Source organism: Monodon monoceros, unplaced genomic scaffold (assembly GCF_005190385.1).
Source record: "Monodon monoceros isolate NGI ecotype Baffin Bay Population unplaced genomic scaffold, NGI_Narwhal_1 Super_Scaffold_2, whole genome shotgun sequence".
Taxonomy (NCBI): Eukaryota; Metazoa; Chordata; class Mammalia; order Artiodactyla; family Monodontidae; genus Monodon; species Monodon monoceros.
In genome coordinates, this window is record NW_021703776.1 from 72922468 (window position 1) to 72950307 (window position 27840).

Below are 27840 nucleotides of genomic sequence, written 5' to 3' on the forward strand. Positions count from 1 at the left end.
CAAGTTAATAATTTCCTTATAATGATATATAACTAAAAAAACTAAATAAGAAATTCCTTATTACATAATAATGGAAGGGAAAAATAAGAACTAAAAGAAAGCTACTAATTTATGAACACTTTACAAATAGTGTAAGATTCACTGTGACAAATGAACACACTTTTATAAATGTCAAAGAATATTAGATAAAACTTTTATTTATTTTAAATGTTATTTATTAGAGTCATAGGATAGGATCAAACTTAAGAATCACTTATAATTTACTGCTTGATCAAAGTTAACACAAAAATATAACAAATTATATTGTCAACTCAAACTGACAAACCACTTTCTAAAGAAAAACATTCTGCAGTAAGCTATCATAATTTTTCCTATGGAGTGTTGGCAAAGAATGTAGTTATACTGTGCCACAAACAGTTAAAAGCAACATTTTTAGGTAATTTGAATAAGATATACATAATTACTCAAAACAAATATTAGGGTTATTTTCTCTGAAAAGTTAGCTTGCAAATGAAAAGAAGAAACCCAAATCCGCATACGGTAATAGCCGTCCTCTTCAAAATTCTACTATTCCATGTAGATACTTCTTCCGTTAACGGTATACGAGTTGGATCATCTTCTCGTTCATTTTGCAACTAATGTTTAGTATGGGAAAAATGAAAGTTAATGTGCAGTACAGTGAAAATAAAAATATCTTTGATTTTTAAAAATATCAAAATATCCATGTTAATCACTTGATTTAGATGTAGCCTAAATGCAAGATTCCCGTGGAAGATTTAAAGTAAAGATTCAAAATCTTAAAAGACAGTCTTTCTTTCAACCAGGATCCCACTGTAGTAGACTATTAGTTTTACATTAAAAATAAATGCTTCTATAGATTATTACATTTTAAAAACATGTTTTTATGTCAGGAGATAAAGTTCCTTTAATGTTAAAGTTTCTATTTCTACCTATAAGGAACGACAGTCGTTTTTCCTTTTGTATTAAATATCAACTGATTTCTTACAAAAAAAGTGAACCTTATTAAAAAAGGTATTGTTATGGCATACCTACAGTACATGAAATTCAACAGAAACTAGAAGATTCGATGCTAACACTAGAAGTATAATCCTTTATTTAAATATATTCGCAGGAACAAATGTTAACAAAAATTTCAGTGGTTCTTTTTGCACTTCTCAACAATGAAAGTACATGACCCAGTCAGTTTCTAAATTCCTATACATAGAACTTTCTTGCTAAAGAAGGCCTCTCAACTTGTGTGTGTGTGTGTGTGAGTGTGTGTGTGTGTGTGTGTGTGTGTGTGAGAGAGAGAGAGAGAGAGAGAGAGAGAGAGAGAGGGGAGGGGGGAGGGAGAGGGAGGAGATAGTTGCTGGGGAGAGGCAGAAGAGGGAGAATGAGCAGAAACCAAAAGATCCTTGAAAGATAAAAAGAATCAGGCACATTTACAGAGTGATATTTACTAGAAACATCCTGTGCTGGAGTGGTGACATACGTTCAACATTAGCAAAAATAACTACTTCTCAAATCTACAGTGTAAATATTTAATTAAAAAACCCTGCAAAATTAATTTCAAATTTATAGTAGAAGATGGACTTCAATGCCAATCTCATTAATACTGTATTCTTGGTCTAACTTCCAAATGGCTTCATTCAGCAACAGATTCCTTTTTGACACTGATGCTCCATTTACTGAATCCTGAGACAGTCATTCCTTTTATTAACCAATTACTTAGAATGACCCTTTCTGACAGGAGCCTGTCAGTGTGTTGGTTTGAAAGAGAATGATGTGGTGTTAAAGTCTGGCCTTGACCTCTCCCACCCTCTCTCTTTGTTACCTCCATATACTTATCTATGATAGCTCATATGTTTCTTTTAAAAAATCCCTTCTGTTATTATTGGTAAACTCTAAAATATCATAAGCTTAACAGGCATGATAGCTTACTCCCAAATCTGGAAGCCTCATAGTTCTCTAAATAAAATCTTATTTGGTGATTATTACTTGTTTAAGCCTAATCCAAAGAAAACCCAATGCACAGGCTTGCTGCAAAATTAAGACGTTCCTGCCCAAAGAACTATATCTGCTGTTATTATGAACCAATGAATATGTTTTCAAGGCCAGTCCTTACATAGAAATGTATAGATTCAAGGTAGAAAAGACCAAAGAAAAACAACCTTCCATTTAGCTAAAGAAAGCTGAAAATTTTCTCTATAGGTATACTTTATTAAAATAAATATTATGGTACCTGATTGAATTGTTCATGTTTTCAAGTCAAAGTTACACCCCGAAAGCAGTGTTTCTTAATTTCATCCCTTTAAGAAAAATCTGGGTGCTCTCTCTAATTTCATCTTAATCCTCCACCCCACCTCCCCAGATGTTTTTAGTTCATCTTGGAGAAAACAAATAATTACCAATCCTGAGACAAAGATATCTTAGGGAATTTCTTACACTAAACATTAAAGGTTGATGCTTTGCAGGAAGTATCTTTACACAAATCCTTCCAAATTTCTCTTGCATCCCCAGGAAAAACACCATGCTAAAAAGTAAAATCAATACCATTTCCCTTCAGTTCTTCTAGATGACAGATATAGTGAAGATGAATGGTGCTATAATTTTCGTGTTGTCAGCAAGTTCAGAAAGTATAAAATCATATTTTTGCATGAGAAAGTTCATTTGGGGAGTGGTGTGTATTAAAGGAACACAAAGTGGAAGTAGAGAGAATAATTAGGAAACTAATGTGTAGCACAGTTGCCTGACATACAGGAGGCACTCTTAGGTTTGTTGAATGAATAAATGTCAGAGATAATACAACTTCTAAGATGCCTTTCTCTGGAAAGGAGTTATCATCTACAAAAAATGTGAAATATATTGCTCATTTGCCCTATTTTAAATGTCTTTATCCCCCTATAAATTTGTAGAATTTGCTTCACAATTTTCTGCTCATTTTTAAAAAAGACTCCTTTTGACTGAACATGTTAATAGCTAGAATGACAAACTGCCTGGAACACGTATAAAGTTTATTTTGAGGAAAATAACTTTTTTGATAAAATACTAATGAAAATATTAAATGACATGGGTTGATGCTATAAAAATTTAACGCATAATCTAATGTTCACATCAGATATTTCACAAAAACTTTATCGATATTAAATATATTTATTAGACGTGGAGACTCAGAAATGAGTTCTTTAGTCAAGTGAAAGTGTTGCCCTTTATTATCTACCTTCAACAGAGTTCTCTATTTTAGCAGCTTAGGTTTTGTTATAGCCAGTTTTCTTAAAGGGGGAAAAAAAATCACCTGTCCTTAAACCAAAATACAGACTTCTATATGAGTATAGGAACAAGAACCAAAAAAAGCCCATACTCTTTTAAAAAGTTAAATTATAAAAGATACCATAAAAATTCTAGAAGGGGCTTCTCTGGTGGCACAGTGGTTAAGAATCCACCTGCCAATGCAGGGGACACAGGTTCAAGCCCTGGTCTGGGGAAGATCCCACATGACGCAGAGCAACTAAATCCATGTGCCACAACTACTGAAGCCCACGCACCTAGAGCCCGTGCTCCGCAACAAGAGAAGCCACCAAAATGAGACGCCCGTGCACCAGAACGAAGAGTAGCCCCCGCTTGTCGCAACTAAAGAAAGCCCGTGTGCCCCAACGAAGACCCAATGCAGCCAAAAAAAAAGTCTAGAAAATAGAAGGAATATTTTATCCACAACCCTACCTCATTAACAGAGCTAATAACATTTCATTTTTGGTAGTTTTTTTATATTCACATTTATATATGTAAATAAAAATTAGAAATAGAACTTCTTTAACAAGTTGATATATTCTTTTCATTATATTTTTCAACTGGCTGCATATCATTATAAGAAACGGTTATACCATAATTTATTAAATCATTCTCGTATAGGACATTTACGTACATATAATTTTGGAATTATTAAACTAGTACTATTAAAGATACAAATATTTTTATGGTCCTTGCCACATCTTGCCAAACTGTTTTTGAAAGTGGTTTAGACATCAGTCTCACATGAAAATACTATGTTTGATGAACTATAACCAGTAATGGGTAGGGTAACACATTCCCTGCTAATTTATAGGATGAAAATGATATGTCACTGTTCTTTCAGTATGCATTTCATTAATGACCAACAAAGTTTGTTTCCTATGTATATTTCTTCCTTTGAAAACTGTCCTTTCTCCACCTGTCTAGTGGGAGCTTAAGTTGCTCGTCAGAACTGCTTCATTGTCTAACATATTATGCTGTAAATAATCTTCCCCCTTTTTAATTTTAAATATTTAAATACCTTCTGAATTAAGTCTTTTAGTTTGCAGACCTCTTCACTCAAGTCTTCAACATTACTAACCAGTTCTTCACAAACTGAAGTAAAATTCCGGGGAGAAGCCCATTCTAGTACTATCTGTTAATATTTTCAAAAGTTACATTTTAAAGAATGGAAAGCAACTTTTCACAACTTTATATCCACAAAAATACAACATTATCAAATATTAAATTAAATTACATAACTGAAAAGCATATTTTTATTCAGGATAAATCCTGACACCAAAAGAACTCAGTATTTTTATATAAATAGTCAAATCGTTTCCTGAATGCATTTATTAAATATATATATATATCACCATGGAGACTAATATTAGTAATAAAAATATTTATGGTGAATAAAGTCATGAAGGTTTGAAGAATGACATGATTTCCATATTAGTGTTATATATAAAAATCATAGGAAAACAAGTGCATTAAATATTTTTCACTATATGCAAATAGCTAAAACCAAATCACATGAAAAACTTTACAAAACAAGTTTGCTTTTACAGGTCACTTACACTTTCTCTATTTAAAATTTCCTTCATTAAAAAATCCTTATATTGAAATGGTTTTTAATAACACTCAACACACTGTTTTGTTTCAACTTTCACTTGGGTCTCCTGTCACTTTATATTTTAAACAATTAAATTCCCTTTAAGAACAAATGGTAAGTTCAATACACAGATCAGTTTAACTTTTGGTCTGACTCATTTTCCTTTTCTTGAGGGCTAGAACACAAAGTTTTTCAATTAATTAGTATAAAGAAGTAATATTAAATAAATTGACTTATTTAGATCTTAGGTGATTTTACAGAGGACACAGTTTTACCAGATCATTACAGTTTATTGAGTTATCATTAACTTATCTGGAATGTTCTCCAGCATTCATACTTTTCTTCATTTAATAACTTGTAGAATACCTTCTGAGAATTTACAGGCAACTCAGTAATAATGTTCTGTACAGCTGTTATTAAATGGCCACACTGTTTGTTTAATTTCAGAAGAAAGTTGAGGAACTCATCACCACTAAAGAGAGGAAATAAAAAGGAATCACTAATATGAACAATTTACTCCATTTTACTTGGCTAGTTATTCAATGTCTAGTCATAACATTTATTAGATTCTTTAAAAAAATATTTGTAGAATAGTTACTTTGTATTAGCAACTGAAACAGACTTGGAGCATACAAAGAAAACCAAGCATCCAATCTTGAGGATCTCAAAGTTCAGGATGAGAAGCAGACATAGAATTATAACATTGTTATTCACAGGGACATATGAAGAAGGAACATAAAAGTGCCAATATTTGAATGTCTATTATGTGAAGGCACTGCACTAGTTATTTTACATTTATTATTTTTTAAATTCTTCCCAACAACTCCTGTAAGGTAGATGTTATTAACAGTAGTTTATAGTTGAGACATCTAAAACTCAGACATAATGAATCTAGTATAATGGGAATAGGGATTTAGTTATGCTTCATAGAGTTCATACTTGAACTGAGTCTGGAGCTTAAAAATAAGTTTGTCAGGTAGGTAAGGAAGAAAAGAGATTCTGGACGGAGAGAATAGCAGGTGCGAAAGAACAGGGGTAGGAGGTCTCCAAGGTATAACTAAAGCACAATTACGGGAAAGTCGTAAGAAAAGAGGCTGTACAGGATCACTTGTTTAAGGAACTTTCGTGACATGCTAAGGAATGGAATATTATCTTTTGGATAATGTACAGTTACTAAAGAATTTTAAACAGGAAAGTAGAAAATCAGATTTCCGTACGAGAAAGTTTATTTGGGGAGTGGTGTGGATTAAAGGAAAACAAAAAGTGGAAATAGAATAATTAGGAGACTAGTTTAAGAAATGTTTAGGAGAATAAACTGAAAAAGTTGGTGATGGATTGCACGTAAAAGAAAAGGAAAGGTCTAGGGTTATTCTAAGTTCTTTGGTTGCAGTGGAAGATGGCACTACCAAGCAGGGAAGTGAATTTGGGGGCGGGTGGTGGAGAAAGAAGCGGGGTGAAGAGAAAGCAATATAGCATAATAATTAAGAACACAGTCTCTAGTGTCAGGAAGACCTGAGTTTGAATTCAGCATCCACAGCTTTATGATCTTGGGCAAACCTAATCTTCAGCCAAATATTTCCGTATCTGTAGAACTGAGGTAAAAGGAGTGTCAGGAGGACTGAAGGAGATAACATGTGAAAAGCACCTAGCATTCTGTCTAGTATATATATAGCATTTAAACAAACTTAATAATGATGATGATGGCAATGATATGAGACATGTAGGTGGCAAGTAGAAATGTCAGTCTTGTAGGTACTTATACTGGGGTCCACAGCCTCATGAGGCTACACAGAATTCGGGGAGTTGATGAACTTACATGGGGAAAAATTACATGTTTATTTTCACTAACCTCTAACAGAATTTCAGTCTTTCCTGCAATTATGAATATAGGCACAAACCACAGAAGTATCAGAAATGTCTATAATTTTGGTCACCAGTAGAAATCAAAACAATGGTCATGGAGAGGACCACAAAGAAAAAAGATACATATTGTGAAGAGGGGAGAGTTGATAGGGGTAGAAGAAAAAAGCTATCAAAGGAAAAGTAGCCTGAGAAAAAGAAAATCAGGAGTTAAGGTCTGTTATGAAAGGTATTGAAGGGAATAGATTCAAGATGGAGGAAAAAAGTCAAGCATGTTAAATAATTAGGATTAGTCCAATGATGCGGATAATGAAGAGATACTGATGACTAGATTAGTTTCAAAGACAGAAGCCAATTTATTGTGAAAGCTACAAAGAAACTAACACAGCCAAATAGAAAAGGGGACCAAGGATAAGAATAGGTAACTCAGAGGAAAAGAAAAAAGAAAATTTTAAATGGATAATAAACATGGGATTAAAATAAGACGTTATATTCTAGTGGAATGACAAAAATTAGGTAGATCATTAGTATCAAGAGTTGACAAATTTGTGAGATGACCTTTCTGGAGAGTTATTTAGCAGTATCTATTATAATAAAAATTCACACAAAAACTAATACAATGGGACTAAAAGCTACTTCTGAGTCCAAATGAAATTCTTATAGGTAGAAGTTTTGACTATACACTGTACAAAGTTTCTTTCATGCTGTTTCTAGGAGGAAAGGTTATAAAAAGCAAGCAAGGACAACCTCTAATGAAACTTAATAGCAAACTTTTCTCTAAGACACGACTTTTATATAGTATTTTAATTTAAAAGAAATCTTTTTTCTTAGCTATTAGATTGAAAAATAAACAGTTTATACAAAATAAAGACTTTAAACTTTACAAATATAATATATATATAATCAAGTCACCAACTATGAAAAGTATCTGATGACTGCTTTATAAAAGCAAATTGAAATAAAAAAATTTAGATAAGCTCTTGTTCTATCTAGCAAAAGTGGTATTTATAAAAACATTTCCAAATAAATATAATTCTTCTTTATTAATTTTCTTTCTGCTTTTTGCTCAAGAAAGAACAGAACTTGAACATATTTTTCTGTCGAAACAACAGCAGTCATTACTTGTATTAATTTTTCTGTTTCCATGTAATGTTTATATAAGGTATACTTAAAACTTATATTTTAGTGCTCTTTACTCAAATTTTATTTATTATCAATGAAAAAATAAGTACTTGAATAAGTAATTCATTAATGCCGTATATATTTTTTATGTAATGATTCTTAAGGAAATTAAGATCCATTGAGAACTGTCATTCAAAATGATAGCAGGTATATTATTCTAGATAGTCAAAGCACACATATATATGTGGAATATAAACTTATAAGCTCTTATTCTCAAGGAAGACTAAGTTAACAACTCAGTTCGAATAAGCAAATACTATTATTAACAAAATAACATAATCTTAATGAAAGGAAAATATATACCTTTCTTGTGATGTATAATTTTCAGGGCCACTGAATATGGATAGGCAAATTATAAAAAACACAACTCAAAAATGTGCCTTTCATCATACACTGTGTGACTGGCCGCCCAGCCCCCACCCCACAGCTGTACAACCTACATACCTTTACATGGCAGCCCTGATAATTCTGTACTTATTTAAGGATTTCAAAATAAGCAGATATGGCATACGTATGGTAGACTATATTATTTGATCAAATTGTCATGTCTTTTCTACTGAGCCAAATACTACCAGGCCTCTCTCTGCCAGAGGATTACAAGAGGCTTGGCCATATGACTTGCTTTGGCAAATAAAATATGACTGGAAGTGACTATGTAACTTTTGAACAGTTCGAGGTGGGGCTATTTCTCCAGCCTGTTTTCAGAATAATAAGGAGGAGATTCACTGCAGCTGATCCATAATATAGGCGATCAAGAAATAAACTTTGTTTCTGTAAGTTATTTAGATTTAGAAGTTATTTGTTACTGCAGCACAACAAAGTGTAAGTTGACTGAAACAACAGGCCGTATTTTTTAAATGTGAAGTTAAGTTATTAGGATAAAATTTATACTTTAAATAAAGGTACTCGAAACAGAAGTACTATGTGCTCACTGTAGACTATCTGGAAAAACTAGAATTACCAATACTTTTATCACCCAAAGATAATGACTGGTAATATTTTCTCACAGAATATTTTCTTATAGTACACATTTTCTTCTAGTATTTTTCATATGAATATATACAACTGGCATTATACCTCACACTCCGTTTTATATTGCCTTTTATATTATTATGAGTATTTTTCCATGACATTAAGTCTCAAAATAATTTAAACAACATAATAAAATAATTATACTGATGTAATATAATCCAACCATTCACCTTAAATATTTAGAGTTTCCAAGTTTATATTAGATGAATATTTATAATAGATGTGAACAATGTATTTTTTGTGTGAAAATTTGCATCTATACAGATTTTTTTTGGAGGAGAAATCATTTCCTAAGTAGACATAATTTTGAGATGCTTTTGATACATTTAAGTAGGTATCAAAAAGGCTCAGAGAAAAGGTCTGGGCAGAAACTGCTGAAAATGTCAAGACATGGGTGAAACTTAATATTTGTGTTCAAAATATCTCAAAGTAGTAATGAAATGGTTATTAGTATTTTTAGATTGCATTCTCTAATTCTGAAAACATACTAAGGCCAACTGTAGAAAAAAGTAAATGTACTGTGCATGTGTGTTCCTGTAACAGACTATTTTATAAAACTGAACACATAGAAGAAAAGTATCTTAAAATAAATCAGTAGCTAAATTGTTGAAGTCACATTACCAGAAGATTATAATCAATCAGTTCAACTTTTCTTGCTGTTAGTTTTCTTATGACTTAATGACTAATTTCTTCTTTAAAGAATGACTTTGAACAAATGGGAAGTAAAACCTTTTCCATAACAGCATGTAAACAAAGTCTGTGATTTAATAACAAGGTCAAATTCCTGAAATATATGTCTGCCAGTTTTATTTTTTAAAAAATTCAGCAGTTTTAATAAGTGAACCATTCAGGATTCTGTACATTCTTTAAGTCTATTAAATCTCAACAATGAAAATTCATAGAGGCAACTCTGACATCATACAAATAAGTTATATTAAAAAATTTAATTTGCAATTCAGTCATGTAGAACTCAGAATATTCCTTCATAGAAGCAATAAATTAGAAAAGTAAAGAAAACGAACAAAGAGATTCAAAGTTTGCTGATTTAAGTCCTCACAACTGAAATCCTTTACAATGTACTTAAATATTTAAGAGATGCAATGTTATTTTGAAACAATGATGAGGCATTATTTTGAATATAGATCATCTTGTTAAAAGGAGATACAGTTAGAGAAAGGGAAATAATTTTGCAATAACATTTTTAAAGAAATCTGGATCATCTAAATTATCCCCTAGAAGACTTATCTAAATTTTAAAATGGTGTGGAAACTTATTATTCCTATGTTTAATTAATGTTTCTCATAGTTGCAATGTTAGTGTTAGGCAGGCTACACTATACTACTGCACTTGTAAGTATTATATTTTATAGACTTGGATGAACTTCAAGGAAATTGGGCTGACTGAAAAAAGCCAATCAAAAATGGATACGTACTGTATGATTGCATTTATGTAACATTCATGAAATAACATCATTTTAAAGATGGATAACAAATTATCAATTGCTAGTTTTAGGGATGGGGGAGGGGTGGTGGGAGCTATGAAGGGGTAGTATGTGGTAGCATTGTGGTGATGGTTATGTTAAGTATATTGATTGTGGCAGTGGTTATGAGAAGCTACACACATGACAAAATTGCATAGAGCTATACACACACGCACACACACACACACAAATGAGCACGTGTATAACTGATGAAATACAAATACAAACCAGAAAAATGTCAGTTTCTGGTTTTGATATTGTACTATAGTTATGCAAGATAACTGGGTACGCTGGGTGACACTGGGTGAAGGGTACATAGAACCTTTCTGTACGTCTCTGCAATTTCTTGTGAATCTAAAATTATTTCAAATAAAAAGTTAAAAAAATCATTTACTGTTCCACAATATGTTTAAAAAATCAAATACCATTACTTTCAAAATAAATTTTAGATTACTAATATTGCTACTAATCAGTGTTTGACAAGTTTATAATATTGAAATGAACTTTATATATTGATAACATAATTTCATAAAGAATAAGGCTGAAAATAGAGCTGAGTACATGAGAAATGCTTTCTTATTGCCCTAAGCAAAAATATTACCCTCTGAATCTTCAATCTGACATTTATATGATTTAAAGAGAGTAAGAGCTACACTATGAAAAGCATGGGATCTTTTAATTAACTCATTTAACAAAATGCAATGGAAAAATACAACAAAAATATTTCTATGTGAGTTAAGAAGATGCATTAGTTTTGCTTCTTTGTAAAAACTGACTTTATAAAGTAATTTCTACTTCAGAACACACTATATCGCAAAATGAACTATCCATATCCCTGCCAAAATGATGGTATTAAGTAAAATAACTTGGACATTATCAAAATTCAATTAAAAAAGAAAGTTGGTTCTAAACAGTATTAATGTAAACCAGTAGGTTAATTTTACCTGATTTCCAACTTTGCCACTTCAGGTAATTCTCCAAATTTTATCTCTTCTACCTCTAGTTCTTTAAGAGCAGCCATAATTTTCTGCTGATCTCTACTGGTAATTCCATTCTAAGTAGAAATGATTTTAAAGTACAATAAGGTAGTCATACTTGAACAATATACAAAATTACTGAAGAAGTTTTCTACTTGATTAATTAACATCTTGAAAAAAATAGATACATATTGGAAAAAAACCATACTGAAAAATATACAAGTTTGCTTGTAACTGGACTGACTAGGTTACATCACTAAAATATTTAGATATATAGTGACTATAGTCAATTTTTTGCATTATATAACAATTGTGATGGATTCTAAAAACAAATTACTAGATTTTAATATATAATGTTTCCAGAAAACCAGAGTAAAACAATTTGTCCTTCAAAATATTATTTAAAATGTTATCACTGATTAAGTGAGAATTAAGTCTTCTTTTTGTCTATGTTCTACCTTTAGAATTAACTAAATTTTCTATCCTGGATTTAGCTAAGTAGTAGTATGGTTTGATTTTCAGTGATGGTAAAGATTTCAAGTTTCCAATGTGCTCATACAGGAAGATCATTCCTTTTTATGTATCTTACTTATTAAAGTATCTCTGATATTTCCCACAGCTATTTTCAAATTGTTACTTAATACTACTCATTAGCAAAATAATAAGTCTTGGTCATTTTGAGAACCTAGCAAAAGGCAGTATTTGAAGAACACGTTTATACCCACATGTACAAAAAACCACCTTATTTCTAAGTAACCTGTTTTATACTGTTTTACAGATCTATTTCATGTTTAGAAATAAACCATCAGTTTTAGTTGAGATGTCATAACTAATCTGAATGAAAAAAAAACAACTCTAAGTCTTTTTTTTTTTTTTTAACATCTTTATTGGAGTATAATTGCTTTACAATGGTGTGCTAGTTTCTGCTTTATAACAAAGTGAATCAGTTGTACATATACATATGTCCCCATATCTCTTCCCTCTTGGGTCTCCCTCCCTCCCACCCTCCCTATCCCAACCCTCTAGGTGGTCACAAAGCACTGAGCTGATCTTGTGCTATGTGGCTGCTTCCCACTAGCTATCTATTTTACATCTGGTAGTGTATGTATGTCCATGCCACTCTCTCACTTTGTCCCAGCTTACCCTTCCCCCTCCCCATGTCCTCAAGTCCATTCTCTAGTAGGTCTGTGTCTTTATTCCCACCCTGCCCCTAGGTTCTTCATAACCATTTTTTTTTTTAGATTCCATATATATGTGTTAGCATATGGTATTTGTTTTTCTCTTTCTGACTTACTTCACTCTGTATGACAGACTCTAGGTCCATCCACCTCACCACAAATAACTCAATTTCATTTCTTTTTATGGCTGAGTAATATTCCATTGTATATATGTGCTACATCTTCTTTATCCATTCATCTGATGATGGACACTTAGGTTGCTTCCATCTCCTGGCTATTGTAGATAGAGCTGCAATGAACATTTTGGTACATGACATTTTTTGAATTATGGTTTTCTCAGGGTATATGCCCAGTAGTGGGATTGCTGGGTCGTATTTTTAGTTTTTTAAGGAACCTCCATACTGTTCTCCATAGTGGCTATATCAATTTACATTCCCACCAACAGTGCAAGAGGGTTCCCTTTTCTCCACACCCTCTCCAGCATTTATTGTTTATAGATTTTTTGATGATGGCCATTCTGATTGGTGTGAGCTGATATGTCATTGTAGTTTTGATTTGCATTTCTCTAATGATTAGTGATGCTGAGCATTCTTTCATGTGTTTGTTGGCACTCTGTATATCTTCTTTGGAGAAATGTCTATTTAGGTCTTCTGCCCATTTTTGGATTGGTTTGTTTTTTTCATATTGAGCTGCATGAGCTGCTTGTAAATTTTGGAGATTAATCCTTGGTCAGCGGCTTCATTTGCAAATATTTTCTCCCATTCTGAGGGTTGTCTTTTCATCTTGTTTATGGTCTCCTTTGCTGTGCAAAAGCTTTTAAGTAAGTCTTTAAATATTCCTAAGGCAACTTAATATTGGAATGGAAGATTTTAGATATGGTTATCCATAATCATATCTAATGAGGAACCTAGCAAAAGATCACTCACAGTCTATAGCCGTAGGATTTTTTAAATAGAAAATAAAAGGATTCAAACTATTAAAAATATGAAAGATACTGTCTGGAGTTTTTGAAATTGATACTAACCTTTGTAAACTCATCTTTCGTCATGGTAAAAAGATGTCTTAAAGTTATGTCCCTTTCCTGTAGAAAAGAAAAAAATGCCACCTTTCTATATAAATGAAATAGTAGAAGGGGAAGTAGGCAACTGTACATATAAGTTAGTCAGTTATATGCTACCCGCCTAAAAACTTTCAACTACTGGGTAGATAGTAATGAGTATAATAATATGTATAATTACTAAAAAAAATATAAACATAACTAGTTTCCTAGATTCAGAAAAAAGTATTACAACTTATATTTGCTTACATAAAAAGAAAACAGCTCTATAAAATTTGACAGAAATTGTTTTATGAATTTTTAAAATTTATAATTGTATAATATTAATAAAATTTGGTTTTACTGAATATTTCTCAAATAGGAAGTTTCAAGATTGTACAATGAAACCCAATTCTAAACTGCCTAAATGAATGTGCATATTCTTAAGGAGAGCCTGTCTTAAATAGTGCTTTACTGCTGCAGTATCAGCTAAATGGCTGATAACTGTCATCTGCTCAAATCCCATAATGCATGCCTAAAATACCTACAACAGTGCTTCACATATGATCTAATTTAATATTTATGACAATCCTACACTAGGTATTACCATCCTTATGAAAAAAAAAGGAGATTTAAGTAACATATTTCAGTTAATAATCATTAGAGCAAGAATCTGATACCTGGTTTGTTTGGTTTAAAATCATGCTTCTAATATTCTATACAAAAAGATCAGCAACTGCAAAAACAGACTAAGGGCTTAGATGTACAAGGAGTTCTGTGATGCTTTGGGCAGTGGGTAAAAGCCAGATTCTAATTTATGTAAATTTCTATAATAATAAGTTTTCACAATGCTTATAATTTTAAAATGGGATGTATCAATACTACAAATTATGGAGAAAAGTACATCTGTCACCCCTTCATAAGCATGCTTATGAATTAATATTTAATGTTATGTTAACCAACAAATAAACATGCACACATAACTCACCATAGCTTAAACAAAATCTTACCTTCAGTAAATCTGTCATATGTTCAAGTCCAAGACCATGTAAAAATATTTCCAGATCTCCAAATGCTGTATATGAACTATACATATTTATAGCAATGTCAATTTCAGAACAGACTATCAGTGCACAAATAATAAATATATATTTATGATGCAGAGAGAGAATGAGAATGAGTAAGAATGAGTCTATGTAGAATATACAGGCATATGTCGTTTTACTGTGCTTTGCTTTATTGCTTTATCTGCAGACATTGTTTTTTACAAATTGAAGGTTTGTGACAACCCTATGTCAACTAAGTCTATTGGTGTCATTTCTCCAACAGTATCTGCTCACTTTGTGTGTCTGTGTCACAGTTCGGTAATTCTTGAAATATTTCAAACTTTTTCCATTATTATATTTGTTATGGTGATTCTTGATGTTGCTATTACAACTTGCTGAAGGCTCAGATGATGGTTACCATTTTTTAGCAATAAAGTAATTTTTAATTAATATATGTACATTGTTTTTGTAGACAGAATGCTATCGCACACTTAATAGACTACAGTATTGTGTAAACATAACTTTTAAATTTGCGTAACTCACTTTATTGTGATATTTGCTTTATTGTGGTGGTCTGGAACTGAACCCCAATATCTCTGAGGTATGCCTATATTTGCAAATTTACCCACTAGACCTATGTTATACAAAGGAATAAGAAAGGTTTCCTGAGTGAAGATTTAAGTAAACAGAGAAAATGGTGATAGTAAAATGAAGCTCATTTTTCCTAAGAAGGAAAATATTTGCCAATATTTATACAATTGACCCCTGAACAACACAGTTTGAACTGTGCAGATCCACTTACACATGGAGTTTTTTCAATAGTAAATACTATAGTACTACACAATCGTGGTTAGTTGAATCCACAGATGTGGAACTGCAGAGATGGAGGAACCTTGGATACAGATTCTCCAAGGGCAGGGTCAGCGCCCCTAACCCCCGGAATTGTTCAAGGGTCAGCTGTATTCCTTGTGAGCGGTCTGTAAGTGAAAATCTCTTTAATTGTAGGAAGTAAAAATTTACTAACTATTTTAAATGTAGGTAAGTAGAGGATAATGCTGTGGCCATGTACTGAACAGCTGTGTTCAGGGGAAAAAACGTATTTTTATTTTTAGCTTATAAAATCAGAAATCTGCTATAAAGAATTAGAGAGCAAGATGCAATCTAGTTTGAACACTAACAAAAATATAATCTTAGAACCTTTTAGAAAAAAACTATTGTTGATATTTTATTTAAAGTAAAAAATTATTCTCATTACTGTTAGTACATGTATATCAAATTTTTCTAAAATTCTGGAGAAGAAAGCACTTAAAATTCAGACATTTCTAAGTAATATTTTTAAATGCTTGTAAAAGTTTAAAATATATATTTTAAATAAGTCATCACATTTACTGTAAGTAATAAAAAACATGCACAATTTTTACTCATTTATAGGTATTGTGTTGAACAGAAACATGCTATGTTACCTAAATATGTGATCTTTATCAGAATCTGTTCTCAATAGTTTACAAATAGTCTCTTCTTTAGTTAGCTGTTGAAGCTTTCCTCCCCAAGGATTTAAAGTCAAGGAAAGAAAGTTGAAGATCTGAAAAAAGTTACAGTAAAAATTAAAGCAAGATAGTAATTAATATAATATTTTCAATAAGATATAAAACAAAACTAAAAATTCCATTTTGGTAAGTGAATCAGAAAGACTAAGTATTTTAAATACATTTTTTTTTTCTTTTGCGGTACGCAGGCCTCTCACTGTTGTGGCCTCTCCCGTTGCGGAGCACAGGCTCCGGACACGCAGGCTCAGTGGCCATGGCTCACGGGCCCAGCCGCTCCGCGGTATTTGGGATCTTCCCAGACCGGGGCACGAACCTGTGTCCCCTGCATCGGCAGGCGGACTGTCAACCACTGCGGCACCAGGGAAGCCCTAAATACATTTTTAAATAGAGAGAGAGTAAGAAGCACGACTAAGGTACACAAATCTCAACTGTACACCTTAAAGAGATGTGAAATTTCTTAGTTTTCAAACTTCTTAGTTCTAACTTTTTAGCAAGCCAAGTTTAAGTCATATAATCAGCCAAGATACAAAATCAAATCTCACTTCAAGAAACACTTTATGACTCAAAATAATCTTTGATGTTCATAAATTTCTTAGTATGTCAAATTCACTGTCATCTACCCTAAATTTAATGATGCAGTATATTAATTAAAAGTTTTCAAATTTCCAAAGCTTAGTAGAAAAACTTAATTTCTTTTTAAAGTTTCACAGGGCTTCAGTGATTAGCATTTACACTAGAATAATTTTGGAAATGTAGATCTGAGTTATAAAATGATAGGCATGTTTATAGGCTGCTTAAAAATAGAGGAAGTGGGGCTTCCCTGGTGGCACAGTGGTTGAGAGTCCACCTGCCGATGCAGGGGACACGGGTTCGTGCCCCGGTCCGGGAGGATCCCACATGCCGTGGAGCGGCTGGGCCCGTGAGCCATGGCCGCTGAGCCTGCGCGTCTGGAGCCTGTGCTCCACAACGGGAGAGGCCACAACAGTGAGAGGCCCGCGTACTGCCAAAAAAAATAATAATAAAAAAATAGAGGAAGTTATTTTACATGCAACAAAACTGGCATGGTCTGAGTATTATATGATGGAACCTTTGGAATGTTACAAGTTTTCAAATTCAGAAACTCAGTTTTAGAAGATCTTGAACTATATAACTTAGATTTACAGTTGTACTGTATTTGATCCTTGCTTAGAAATTACACACCTTTGGCTGAAGGCTTTAATATTCAGACCAAAAGTTTATATCAATAATTTAATGTATGGCAAATATTTATTACTGACTTTAAGATCTGAATGATTGTAAATCATATACCCAAGCATGTTATCAATTTATTACATACCTTGTCAAATGTACAGAGGTAAATGTAGCTTAAAGGATTTAATTTTTAAATTGTTTAATATGTATTAATTAAAATTTTAAAACAATAGTTTAATTACATGTGCAAATTTTGAAATTTTACTGTCAATACACTAATTAATTTTTGAAAATATGAACCAGTTGGAAATGTTTAAATAAACATTTAAAGTCTATTACAATTTTATTTCTAGGGCTAGATAAGACTTTATTATCCCTTTATATAGTTTTTAAATTACCACATTATAAATTCCTCTTATTTAGTGAAAGATAAATACTCTAGTAATATAAAGTTTTCATTACCTGGCTGGAAGAAAATTACACATTGAAACATTTAATAATAGCCAGATATACTATTATTTTAGTAGTGAGTTCTAACAAAACAAAAGTTTTACAAACAATAATATAGGCTAAGAAAAATTAGTTTAATAACAGGATACCTCTAGATGTTTATTTCTTTTTGCAATCTCACTTGGTGTCTTTCCATCTTTGGTTTGTATCATTTTATTAGCTCCAAGTTCAAGCAACTTCAAAACTACATTTTTATGACCCTGATGTGCTGCCCATGTTAAAGCCTGTAAGTAGGGGGAAAAAAAGACTGTTTAAAGAGAGGGAGTGTATATGACACAGAGGGGAAAACTTTTCAACAGTATTTATGGCACAATAAAAAAGTGAACATGGTTAATTAATGGAATGATGCAATCTCATCATTTCACAATAAAATGTAAACCTATTTCCAAAGTTGTAATTGCAAAGCAGACTGCCAGTGTTCACTGATTTTGTAAGACCAAATAATGTTTTACACAGACAAGTGATGTTATAGAATAAAACGATTTATCTGCCATTCACAGAACTGTTTTCTATAAAAAAGAATTCCATTTGTATTCCAGAATCCAGGCTTTGTTGTGTGTTACAATTTCTTGTGTCAAGGGTGAGGAGCAAGAGAAGCAGATAATTTCTTTTTTCCCATTTTAAGCTGTTGCTTTTCTCCACTGAACAGCAATTACATCCCAGCCCTTCTATCATTTTTACTTCTTAAAAAACCTCCCTTGTGGACTACTGATAATAAGATATTAACGTCCTAGAGGTAAAAAGGAACACTGTACAATCGGTTCTCACAGTATAGCCATTCTCATCCCGGGTATTAACTTCTGCTCCATGAGCAACAAGGAGAGCAACAACCTGAGGGTGACCATTCCATGCAGCATACATGATGGGAGTCATAAGTCTCCTACAGAGGAGGAAAAAAAGAAACTGTGTCAATGCTGCCCTTAACAGTTCTTCAAAGCCATGAAATTTACCATACACAATACCATCAGTGTTGTTTTGAAAGTAAAGAAACATGAAAGCTTTTCAGAAATCAGAGGATCTGAAAATCCAATTTTCCAGCAAATAAGTAAATATAAGGGAGATTACACTCTTAAAAGTATTGAATGCTTACACAGCACCCTCTAGTGAAGAAATGTGGGTTTTTTTTAAATTCTTGAATTTTATTTTATTTTTTTATACAGCAGATTCTTATTAGTCATCTATTTTATACACATCAGTGTATACATGTCAATCCCAATCGCCCAATTCATTCCACCACCACCACCAACCCCACCCCCCCGGCCACTTTCCCCGCTTAGTGTCCATACGTTTGTTCTCTACATCTGTGTCTCAATTTCTGCTCTGCAAACTGGTTCATCTGTACCATTTTTCTAGGTTCCACATATATGCGTTAATATATGATACTTGTTCTTCTCTTTCTGACTTACTTCACTCTGTATGACAGTCTCTAGATCCATCCGCGTCTCAACAAATGACCCAATTTCATTCCTTTTTATGGATCAGTAATATTCCATTGTATATATGTACCACTTCTTCTTTATCCATTCGTCTGTTGATGGGCATTTAGGCTGCTTCCATGACCTGGCTATTGTAAACAGTGCTGCAATGAACATTGGGGTGCATGTGTCTTTTGGAATTATGTTTTTTTCTCTGGGTATATGCCCAGTAGTGGGATTGCTGGATCATATGGTAGTTCAATTTTTAGTTTTTTAAGGAACCTCCATACTGTTCTCCATAGTGGCTGAATCAATTTACATTCCCACCAACAGTGCAAGAGGGTTCCCTTTTCTCTACACCTCTCCAGCATTTGCTGTTTGTAGATTTTCTGATGATGCCCATTCTTACTGGTGTGAGGTGATACCTCATTGTAGTTTTCATTTGCATTTCTCTAATAATTAGTGATGTTGAGCATCTTTTCATGTGCTTCTTGGCCATCTGTATGTCTTCTTTGGAGAAATGTCTATTTAGGTCTTCTGCCCATTTTTGGATTGGGTTGTCTGTTTTTTTAATATTGAGCTGCATGAGCTGTTTATATATTTTGGAGCTTAATCCTTTGTCCGTTGATACGTTTGCAAATATTTTCTCCCATTCTGAGGGTTGTCTTTTCGTCTTGTTTATGGTTTCCTTTGCTGTGAAAAAGCTTTGAAGTTTCATTAGATCCCATTTATTTTTGTTTTTATTTCCATGACTCTAGGAGGTGGATCAAAAAAGATCTTGCTGTGATTTATGCCAAAGAGTGTTCTTCCTGTGTTTTCCTCTAAGAGTTTAATAGTGTCCGGTCTTACATTTAGGTCTCTAATCCATTTTGAGTTTATTTTTGTGTATAGTGTTAGGGAATTGTTCTAATTTCATTCTTTTACATGTAGCTGTCCAGTTTTCCCAGCACCACTTATTGAAGAGCTGTCTTTTCTCCATTGTATATCCTTGCCTCCTTTGTCATTGATTAGTTGACCATAGGTGCATGGGTTTATCTCTGGGCTTTCTATCTTGTTCCATTGATCTATGTTTTGGTTTTGTGCCAGTACCATACTGTCTTGATTACTGTAGCTTTGTAGTATATTCTGAGGTTAGGGAGTCTGATTCCTCCAGCTCCGTTCTTTGCCCTCAAGACTGCTTTGGCTATTTGGGGTCTTTTGTGTCTCCATAAAAATTTTAAGATTTTTTGTTCTAGTTCCGTAAAAAATGCCATTGGTAATTTGATAGGGATTGCATTGAATCTGTAGATTGCTTTGGGTAGTATAGTCATTTTCACAATATTGGTTCTTCCAATCCAAGAACATGGTATATCTCTCCATCTGTTGGTATCATCTTTAATTTATTTCATCAGTGTCTTATAGTTTTCTGCATACAGGTCTTTTGTCTCCCTAGATAGGTTTATTCCTAGGTATTTTATTCTTTTTGTTGCAATGGTAAATGGGAGTGTTTCCTTAATTTCTCTTTCAGGTTTTTCATCATTAGTGTATAGGAACGCAAGAGATTTCTGTGTATTAATTTTGTATCCTGCAACTTTACCAAATGCATTCTTTAGCTCTAGTAGTTTTCTGGTGGCATCTTTAGGATTCTCTATGTATAGTATCATGTTATCTGCAAACAATGACAGTTTTACTTCTTCTTTTCCAATGTGGATTCCTTTTATTTCTTTCTCTTCTCTGACTGCCGTGGCTAGGACTTCCAAAACTATGTTGAATAATAGTGTTGAGAATGGCCATCCTTGTCTCGTTCCTGATTTTAGAGGAAATGCTTTCAGTTATTCACCACTGAGAATGATGTTTGCTGTGGGTTTGTCATATATGGCCTTTATTATATTGAGGTAGGTTCCCTCTATGCCCACTTTCTGGAGAGTTTTTATCATAAATGGGTGTTGAATTTTGTCAAAAGCTTTTTCTGCATCTATTGAGGTGATCATATGGTTTTTATTCTTCAATTTGTTAATATGGTGCATCACATTGATTGGTTTGCTATACTGAAGAATCCTTGCATCCCTGTGATAAATCCCACTTGATCATGGTGTATGATCCTTTTGATGTGTTGTTGGATTCTGTTTGCTAGTATTTTGTTGAGGATTTTTGTCTATATTCATCAGTGATATTGGTCTGTAATTTCCTTTTTTTGTAGTATCTTTGTCTGGTTTTGGTATCAGGGTGATGGTGGCCTCATAGAATGAGTTTGGGAGTGTTCCTCCCTCTGCTATATTTTGGAAGAGTTTGAGAAGGATGGGTGTTAGCTCTTCTCTAAAGGTCTGGTAGAATTCACCTGTGAAGCCATCTGGTCCTGGACTTTTGTTTGTTGGAAGATTTTTAATCACAGTTTCAATTTCATTACTTGTGATTGGTCTGTTCATATTTTCTATTTCTTCCTGGTTCAGTCTTGGAATAAACCTTTCTAAGAATTTGTCCATTTCTTCCAGGTTGTCCATTTTATTGGCATAGAGTTGCTTGTAGTAGTCTCTTAGGATGCTTTGTATTTCTGCAGTGTCTGTTGTAACTTCTCCTTTTTCATTTCTAATTTTATTGATTTGAGTCCTCTCTCTCTTTTTCTTGATGATTCTGGCTAATGGTTTATCAGTTTTGTTTATCTTCTCAAAGAACCAGCTTTTAGTTTTACTGATCTTTGCTATTGTTTTCTTTGTTTCTATTTCATTTATTTCTGCTCTGATTTTTATGATTTCCTTCCTTCTGCTAATCTTGGGTTTTGTTTGTTCTTCTTTCTCTAGTTCCTTTAGGTGTAAGGTTAGATTTTTTATTTGAGATTTTTCTTGTGTCTTGAGGTAGGCTTGTATAGCTATAAACTTCCCTCTTAGAACTGCTTTTGCTGCATCCCATAGGTTTTGGATCATCGTGTTTTCATTGTCATTTGTCTCTACGTATTTTTTGATTTCCTCAGTGATTTCTTGGTTATTTAGTAATGTACTGTTTAGCCTCCATCTGTTTTTGTGTTTTACGTTTTTTTCCCTGTAATTCATTTCTAATCTCATAGCGTTGTGGTCGGAAAAGATGCTTGATATGATTTCAATTTTCTTAAATTTACTGAGGGTTGATTTGTGACCCAAGATGTTATCTATCCTGGAGAATGTTCCATGTGCACTTGAGAAGAAAGTGTAATCTGCTGTTTTTGGATGGAATGTCCTATAAATATCAATTACATCTATCTGGTCTGTTGTGTCATTTAAAGCTTCTGTTTCCTTATTTATTTTCATTTTGGATGATCTGTCCATTGGTGTAAATAAGGGGTTAAAGTGCCCCAGTATTACTGTGTTACTGTTGATTTCCTCTTTTATAGCTGTTATCAGTTGCCTTATGTATTGAAGTGCTCCTATGTTGGGTTCATATATATTTATAATTATTATATCTTCTTCTTGGATTGACCCCTTGATCATTATGTAGTGTCCTTCCTTGTCTCTTGTAACATTCTTTATTTTAAAGTCTATTTTATCTGATATGAGTATTTCTACTCCATCTTTCTTTTGATTCCATTTGCATGGAATATCTTTTTCCATCCCCTCACTTTCAGTCTGTATGTGTCCCTAGGTCTGAAGTGGGTCTCTTGTAGACAGCATATATATGGGTCTTGTTTTTGTATCCATTCAGCCAGCCTGTGTCTTTCAGTTGGAGCATTAATCCATTCACGTTTAAGGTAATTATAGATATGTATGTTCCTATGACCATTTTCTTAATTGTTTTGGGTTTGTTTTTGTAGATTCTTTTCTTCTCTTGTGTTTCCCACTTAGAGAAGTTCCTTTAGCATTTCTTGTAGAGCTGGTTTGGTGGTGCTGAATTTTCTTAGCTTTTGCTTGTCTGTAAAGCTTTTGGTTTCTCCATCGAATCTGAATGAGATCCTTGCTGGGTAGAGTAATCTTGGTTGTAGGTTTTTCTGTTTCAACACTTTAAGTATATCATGCCTCTCCCTTCTAGCTTGTAGAGTTTCTGCTGAGAAATCAGCTGTTAACCTTATGGGAGTTCCCTTCTATGTTATTGGTCATTTTTCCCTTGCTGCTTTCAATATTTTTGTCTTTAATTTTTGCCAATTTGATTACTATGTGTCTCACGTGTTCCTCCTTGGGTTTATCCTGTATGGGACTCTCTGCATTTCCTGGACTTGGGTGGCTATTTCCTTTCCCATGTTAGGGAAGTTTTCGACTATAATCTCTTCAGATATTTTCTCTGGTTCCTTCTCTCTCTGTTCTTCTTCTGGGACCCCTATAATGCGAATGTTGTTGTGTTTAATGTTGTCCCAGAGGTCTCTTAGGCTGTCTTCATTTCTTTTCATTCTTTTTTCTTTATTCTGTTCCGCAGCAGTGAATTCCACCATTCTGTCTTCCAGGTCACTTATCCGTTCTTCTGCCTCAGTTATTCTGCTATTGATTCCTTCTAGTGTAGTTTTCATTTCAGTTATTTTATTGTTCATCTCTGTTTGTTTGTTCTTTAATTCTTCTAGGTGTTCGTTAAACATTTCTTGCATTTTCTCCATCTTTGCCTCCATTCTTTTTCCGAGGTCCTGGATCATCTTCTCTATCATTATTCTGAATTCTTTTTCTGGAAGGTTGCCTATCTCCACTTCATTTGTTTTTTTTTCTGGGGTTTTATCTTGTTCCTTCATCTGGTACACAGCCCTCTGCCTTTTCATCTTGTATATCTTTCTGTGAATGTGGTTTTTGTTCCACAGGCTGCAGGACTGTAGTTCTTCTTGCTTCTGCTGTCTGCCCTCTGTTGGATGAGGCTATCTAAGAGGCTTGTGCAAGTTTTCTGATAGGAGGGACTGGTGGTGGGTATAGTGGACTGTAGAAATGTGTTTTTAAAAAATCACGAAAGAAGTTATGCTTTCTAATGTGAGGTTTCATTAATTTACCTATCTACATAGAAAAATATCAGAGTACCTCACTGTGCTTGTGCTGGGAAAATAGTGATGAATGACACAAACAAGCCCCCTATCCTCTCAAAATTGCTCATACTAAATAATTGTTACATTTTTTAAGTTTACCCTTTATTTAGTAAAAATATAAGTTTAAAACTCTTATTTCTTAATGTGTTCTACTATGATTCTACTTTAGGACTGAAAGAATTTTACCCTGACTTGGAGGCTTACTTTAATCAAGAAAGACATCCAGTCCAATAGTTTAGCCAGAGACTATGTTCTGGGAGACCACAGTAGTTTCCTCTAGTGTATCATTTCCCAAAATTAGAGATTCAACCCCTCTACTCCTAGAAGTCAGCTTCTGGACCTAATTACAAAGGACACCAGAAAGATTCTATTAGTTCCACTTGGGCTGAACTTAGTATCATGGTCTGTTTTAAAGGAGATCTGGGATTCTGGGCTCAATCTTCCTGAGTCACCTCAAATATCTGATTTATATACAAAGACCTTTGCAAAATAACAACAAATTAAATAATTTCAGAATTCTGTTTTGACCTCATTAAGGTAGCTTGTCTTGGCTACTCACATTACATACACAACACAGAAACAGAATACTTCTCTGTAAGGTTTGTAACATGAGGTATATCATCTGGTCACTTCACACCAATGTCTTTAGCACAAAAAGCTTTACACGTTTATCTGTTCCTTCTATTTCAATCTTTTATTAGAAATTACAATTTCAATCTTTTATTAGAATTTCAATCTTTTATTGGAAATTATATGCTAAGGTAGTTGTCAAGCACTGCCTCTTCTACCTTGAATACCTCCTACACAGTTGCTTCATTAGACAATCTTTATGAAGTGAAGAGTGAAGTTCTGGATAGCTTAAGAAAATAGGGAAAATACATACAATAGGACAAAGCTGTCTGAGTCAACTGATCATGCAAATTCTTCCCTTGATTCTTCTTCTTGATGTTTCTCCTCCACCCCACCTCCCCCACAACAGCTCAAATCTGCTCCTTCCAAGCTTCCCTATTTCAAAAAGCTTCCATTAACCAAACAACTCAGGCCTAAGACTAAGCACCATTCATGACTTTTCTCCACCTCTCCATATAGAAGTCACCAGAAGGCCCTATTGGCTCTATTTTCATCATATTTAAAAAAAAAAATTTTTTTTTTTGATCTGGACCATTTTTAAAGTCTTTACTGAATTTTTTATAATATTGCTTCTGTTTCATGCCTTGGTTTTTTGGCCACGAGGCATGTGGGATCCTAGCTCCCTGACCAGGGATCGAACCCACACCCCCTGCATTGGTAGGTGAGGTCCCAACTGCTGGACCTCCAGGGAAGTCCCTCATATTTTGAATCTAACCACTTCTCACAACCTTGTTAGCCACTGTAAGCAGTTCAAACCATCATTATATTTCTCTGATTTATAGTTTTGTAACAGCCTCATAACTGCTCTCCATGCTTCTACTCTGGCCACTTACAGTTTATTCTTTTTGGAAATGCCAAGTTCTTCCCCTTGCCGAGACTGTGCAAGTGCTATTCCCTCCACCTTTCCCTAGACCTTCATACTGTGCACTCCTCCATCTTAATCAGAAAAAGTAACATGAAAGTGTGAGTGTCCCATTTGCTGGAAACTTATTACTGAAAATCATAAGTGAAATTTCCTGAATATGTACTGAAATCTGTTCTGAAATTGTACTGAAAATTGAGGTTCTTCTAAGTATCAATTTCTCTTAGAATCTCAGAAACCAGCAGGGATATAATTTTCAGTCTGTAAATTCACATGGACATAAAATGGCTTCTTAGAGATGCTTATTTCATCCTAGATAATAAAACTACTAGACTAGTATAGTTTGCTGACTAAGAAGCTTCAGATCACTACTGGAAAATGTGTTATAAAAAACACTGCATTGGTTTCTAACTTCTAAGAAAAGTTGAATTTACTGAATGCAACAGCAAACTCCTATAGAAGTGTCTAGATTACCTAGACGGTGTATTACTCAGCTTCTTATAAACTCATAAGGCAACTGCTAACAGCTATAAAAGAGGAAATCAACAGTAACACAATAATACTGGGGCACTTTAACCCCTTACTTACACCAATGGACAATCTTATAGACTCTTATAAACAATTTTATAAAGTTTTCAGGGAAGTTATGAAACTTTAAAATAACTGGTTTACTCAGGTGACATGGTAACTCTGTGCTACTGATAACTTTACTTTCAATATTAATTTCCATCTTATTTATTTCCTGAGATTTAATATAAAGAATTCTTTACTTCCCATTCTCTCTTTAAATCACTGCAATTTTGTTCTGCCTGCTCCTTCTAAAACACAACTGCTTTGGCAAAGGTCAGGAGTTACTTGGACTCCTTTTATTTTTCTAGCACTTAAAGGTATGTATTTCAGAGGCTTCCATCCTCAATACTCTTCCCTTTTCACTACATAAACACCATACCTGTATGATCTCACCCACTCTCATGACTATTGTTAAAACACTGATGGCTGCTGAGTCTCTATCTCTAGCCCAGGCCTTGCTCCTGAGCTCCAGATAACTGTCACTTCTACCTGGGTACCCCAACAAAACTCAAGGTCAACACATACCCAAATCTTAAGTCACCATCTTCCCGCTAACACACAATACTCTCTGTTATTACCTATCTCTGTGAACAGCATCAGAGTCCAAGCATGGCCCAACCCAGAAACCTGGAATTTATCCATGACTCCTTGTGCCTTCATGTCTAAGCCAGCACTCCTGCCAGTGTTACCTCCTTCCCATCATTTGCATCTGTAGTTTACACTCTCCTCCTTCTTCCTTGTGTTCAAGCCCTCATCACTTCTTACATGGATTACTGCATGCAACAGCATAACTAGCCTCCTTGTCTCCAGTCTTTCCTCCACATCTGTAAATCTCATCAAATCAATTCACTGTTTAAAGTTTTCAAGGTTACACCTATGAGAATCTTCATGATAAGTCCTCTGTCTACCTCTCTACCATTTTAGCACCTGCAATCCTACTCCATCCTATTAAGAGACTTCAGTCATATCTGCAGGTATGAATTTGCCTCTCTCCTCTGAATGTCCTATTTTCAGAGTACTTTCTGGTTGAAATGTCTTTTCACTTTTCTCTTCAACACATGTATTCATAATCTACCTCTGGGGTTTTATCTTAGAAGCCAACATGTCCCCCAATTTTTTGATGCCCCATCTCATCTTAGATAACAATTCCCCTCTTCTCAATGTTCTCATAGCACTCTGTACTTATTTTTGTCAGTTCACCTTTCAGGCCAAAATGTATTTGTTCAATTCATCTAGTTTCTCAACCAGATTATCAGTTCTTCAAGGATAATGATCCTGACCTGCCTCTATATCCACCCCCCACAACCCATGCAGTGACTAGTATAATGCTCTACTTCTGTGTTTTGTGTCGTGCGTACATTTAACACAGGCAGGGTTTTCTCCTTATCTATTACATCATCACATGTCTACTGATTGCGTTAGTCAATGCATCTATATCCTTACTCTATATCCTTAGATTTGCCTAATGAGGGATACATGTTGAAATTTCCTGCTATAATT

At 33.8% G+C, this 27840-nt stretch overlaps 1 protein-coding gene across 2 annotated transcripts in view; it reads right to left on the reverse strand.

Annotated features, from left to right (window-relative positions):
* Window positions 1-81: 81 nt before the first annotated feature.
* ASZ1 (ankyrin repeat, SAM and basic leucine zipper domain containing 1) overlaps window positions 82-27840 on the reverse strand; it is a 79811-nt gene continuing 52052 nt past the window's right edge. Inside the window, exons 5-13 of one of the 2 annotated variants that reach the window (XM_029233829.1) lie at window positions 18690-18801; window positions 18011-18145; window positions 16137-16255; window positions 14638-14713; window positions 13616-13672; window positions 11381-11490; window positions 5249-5354; window positions 4310-4423; window positions 82-635 (exon numbers count right to left, since the gene is read on the reverse strand). In XM_029233829.1, the coding sequence (XP_029089662.1) occupies window positions 483-635; window positions 4310-4423; window positions 5249-5354; window positions 11381-11490; window positions 13616-13672; window positions 14638-14713; window positions 16137-16255; window positions 18011-18145; window positions 18690-18801 (982 nt within the window). In that variant the 3' untranslated portion in view covers window positions 82-482. The remainder of the gene's footprint in view (window positions 636-4309; window positions 4424-5248; window positions 5355-11380; window positions 11491-13615; window positions 13673-14637; window positions 14714-16136; window positions 16256-18010; window positions 18146-18689; window positions 18802-27840) is intronic. The other variant, XM_029233830.1, reaches the window with a different exon arrangement.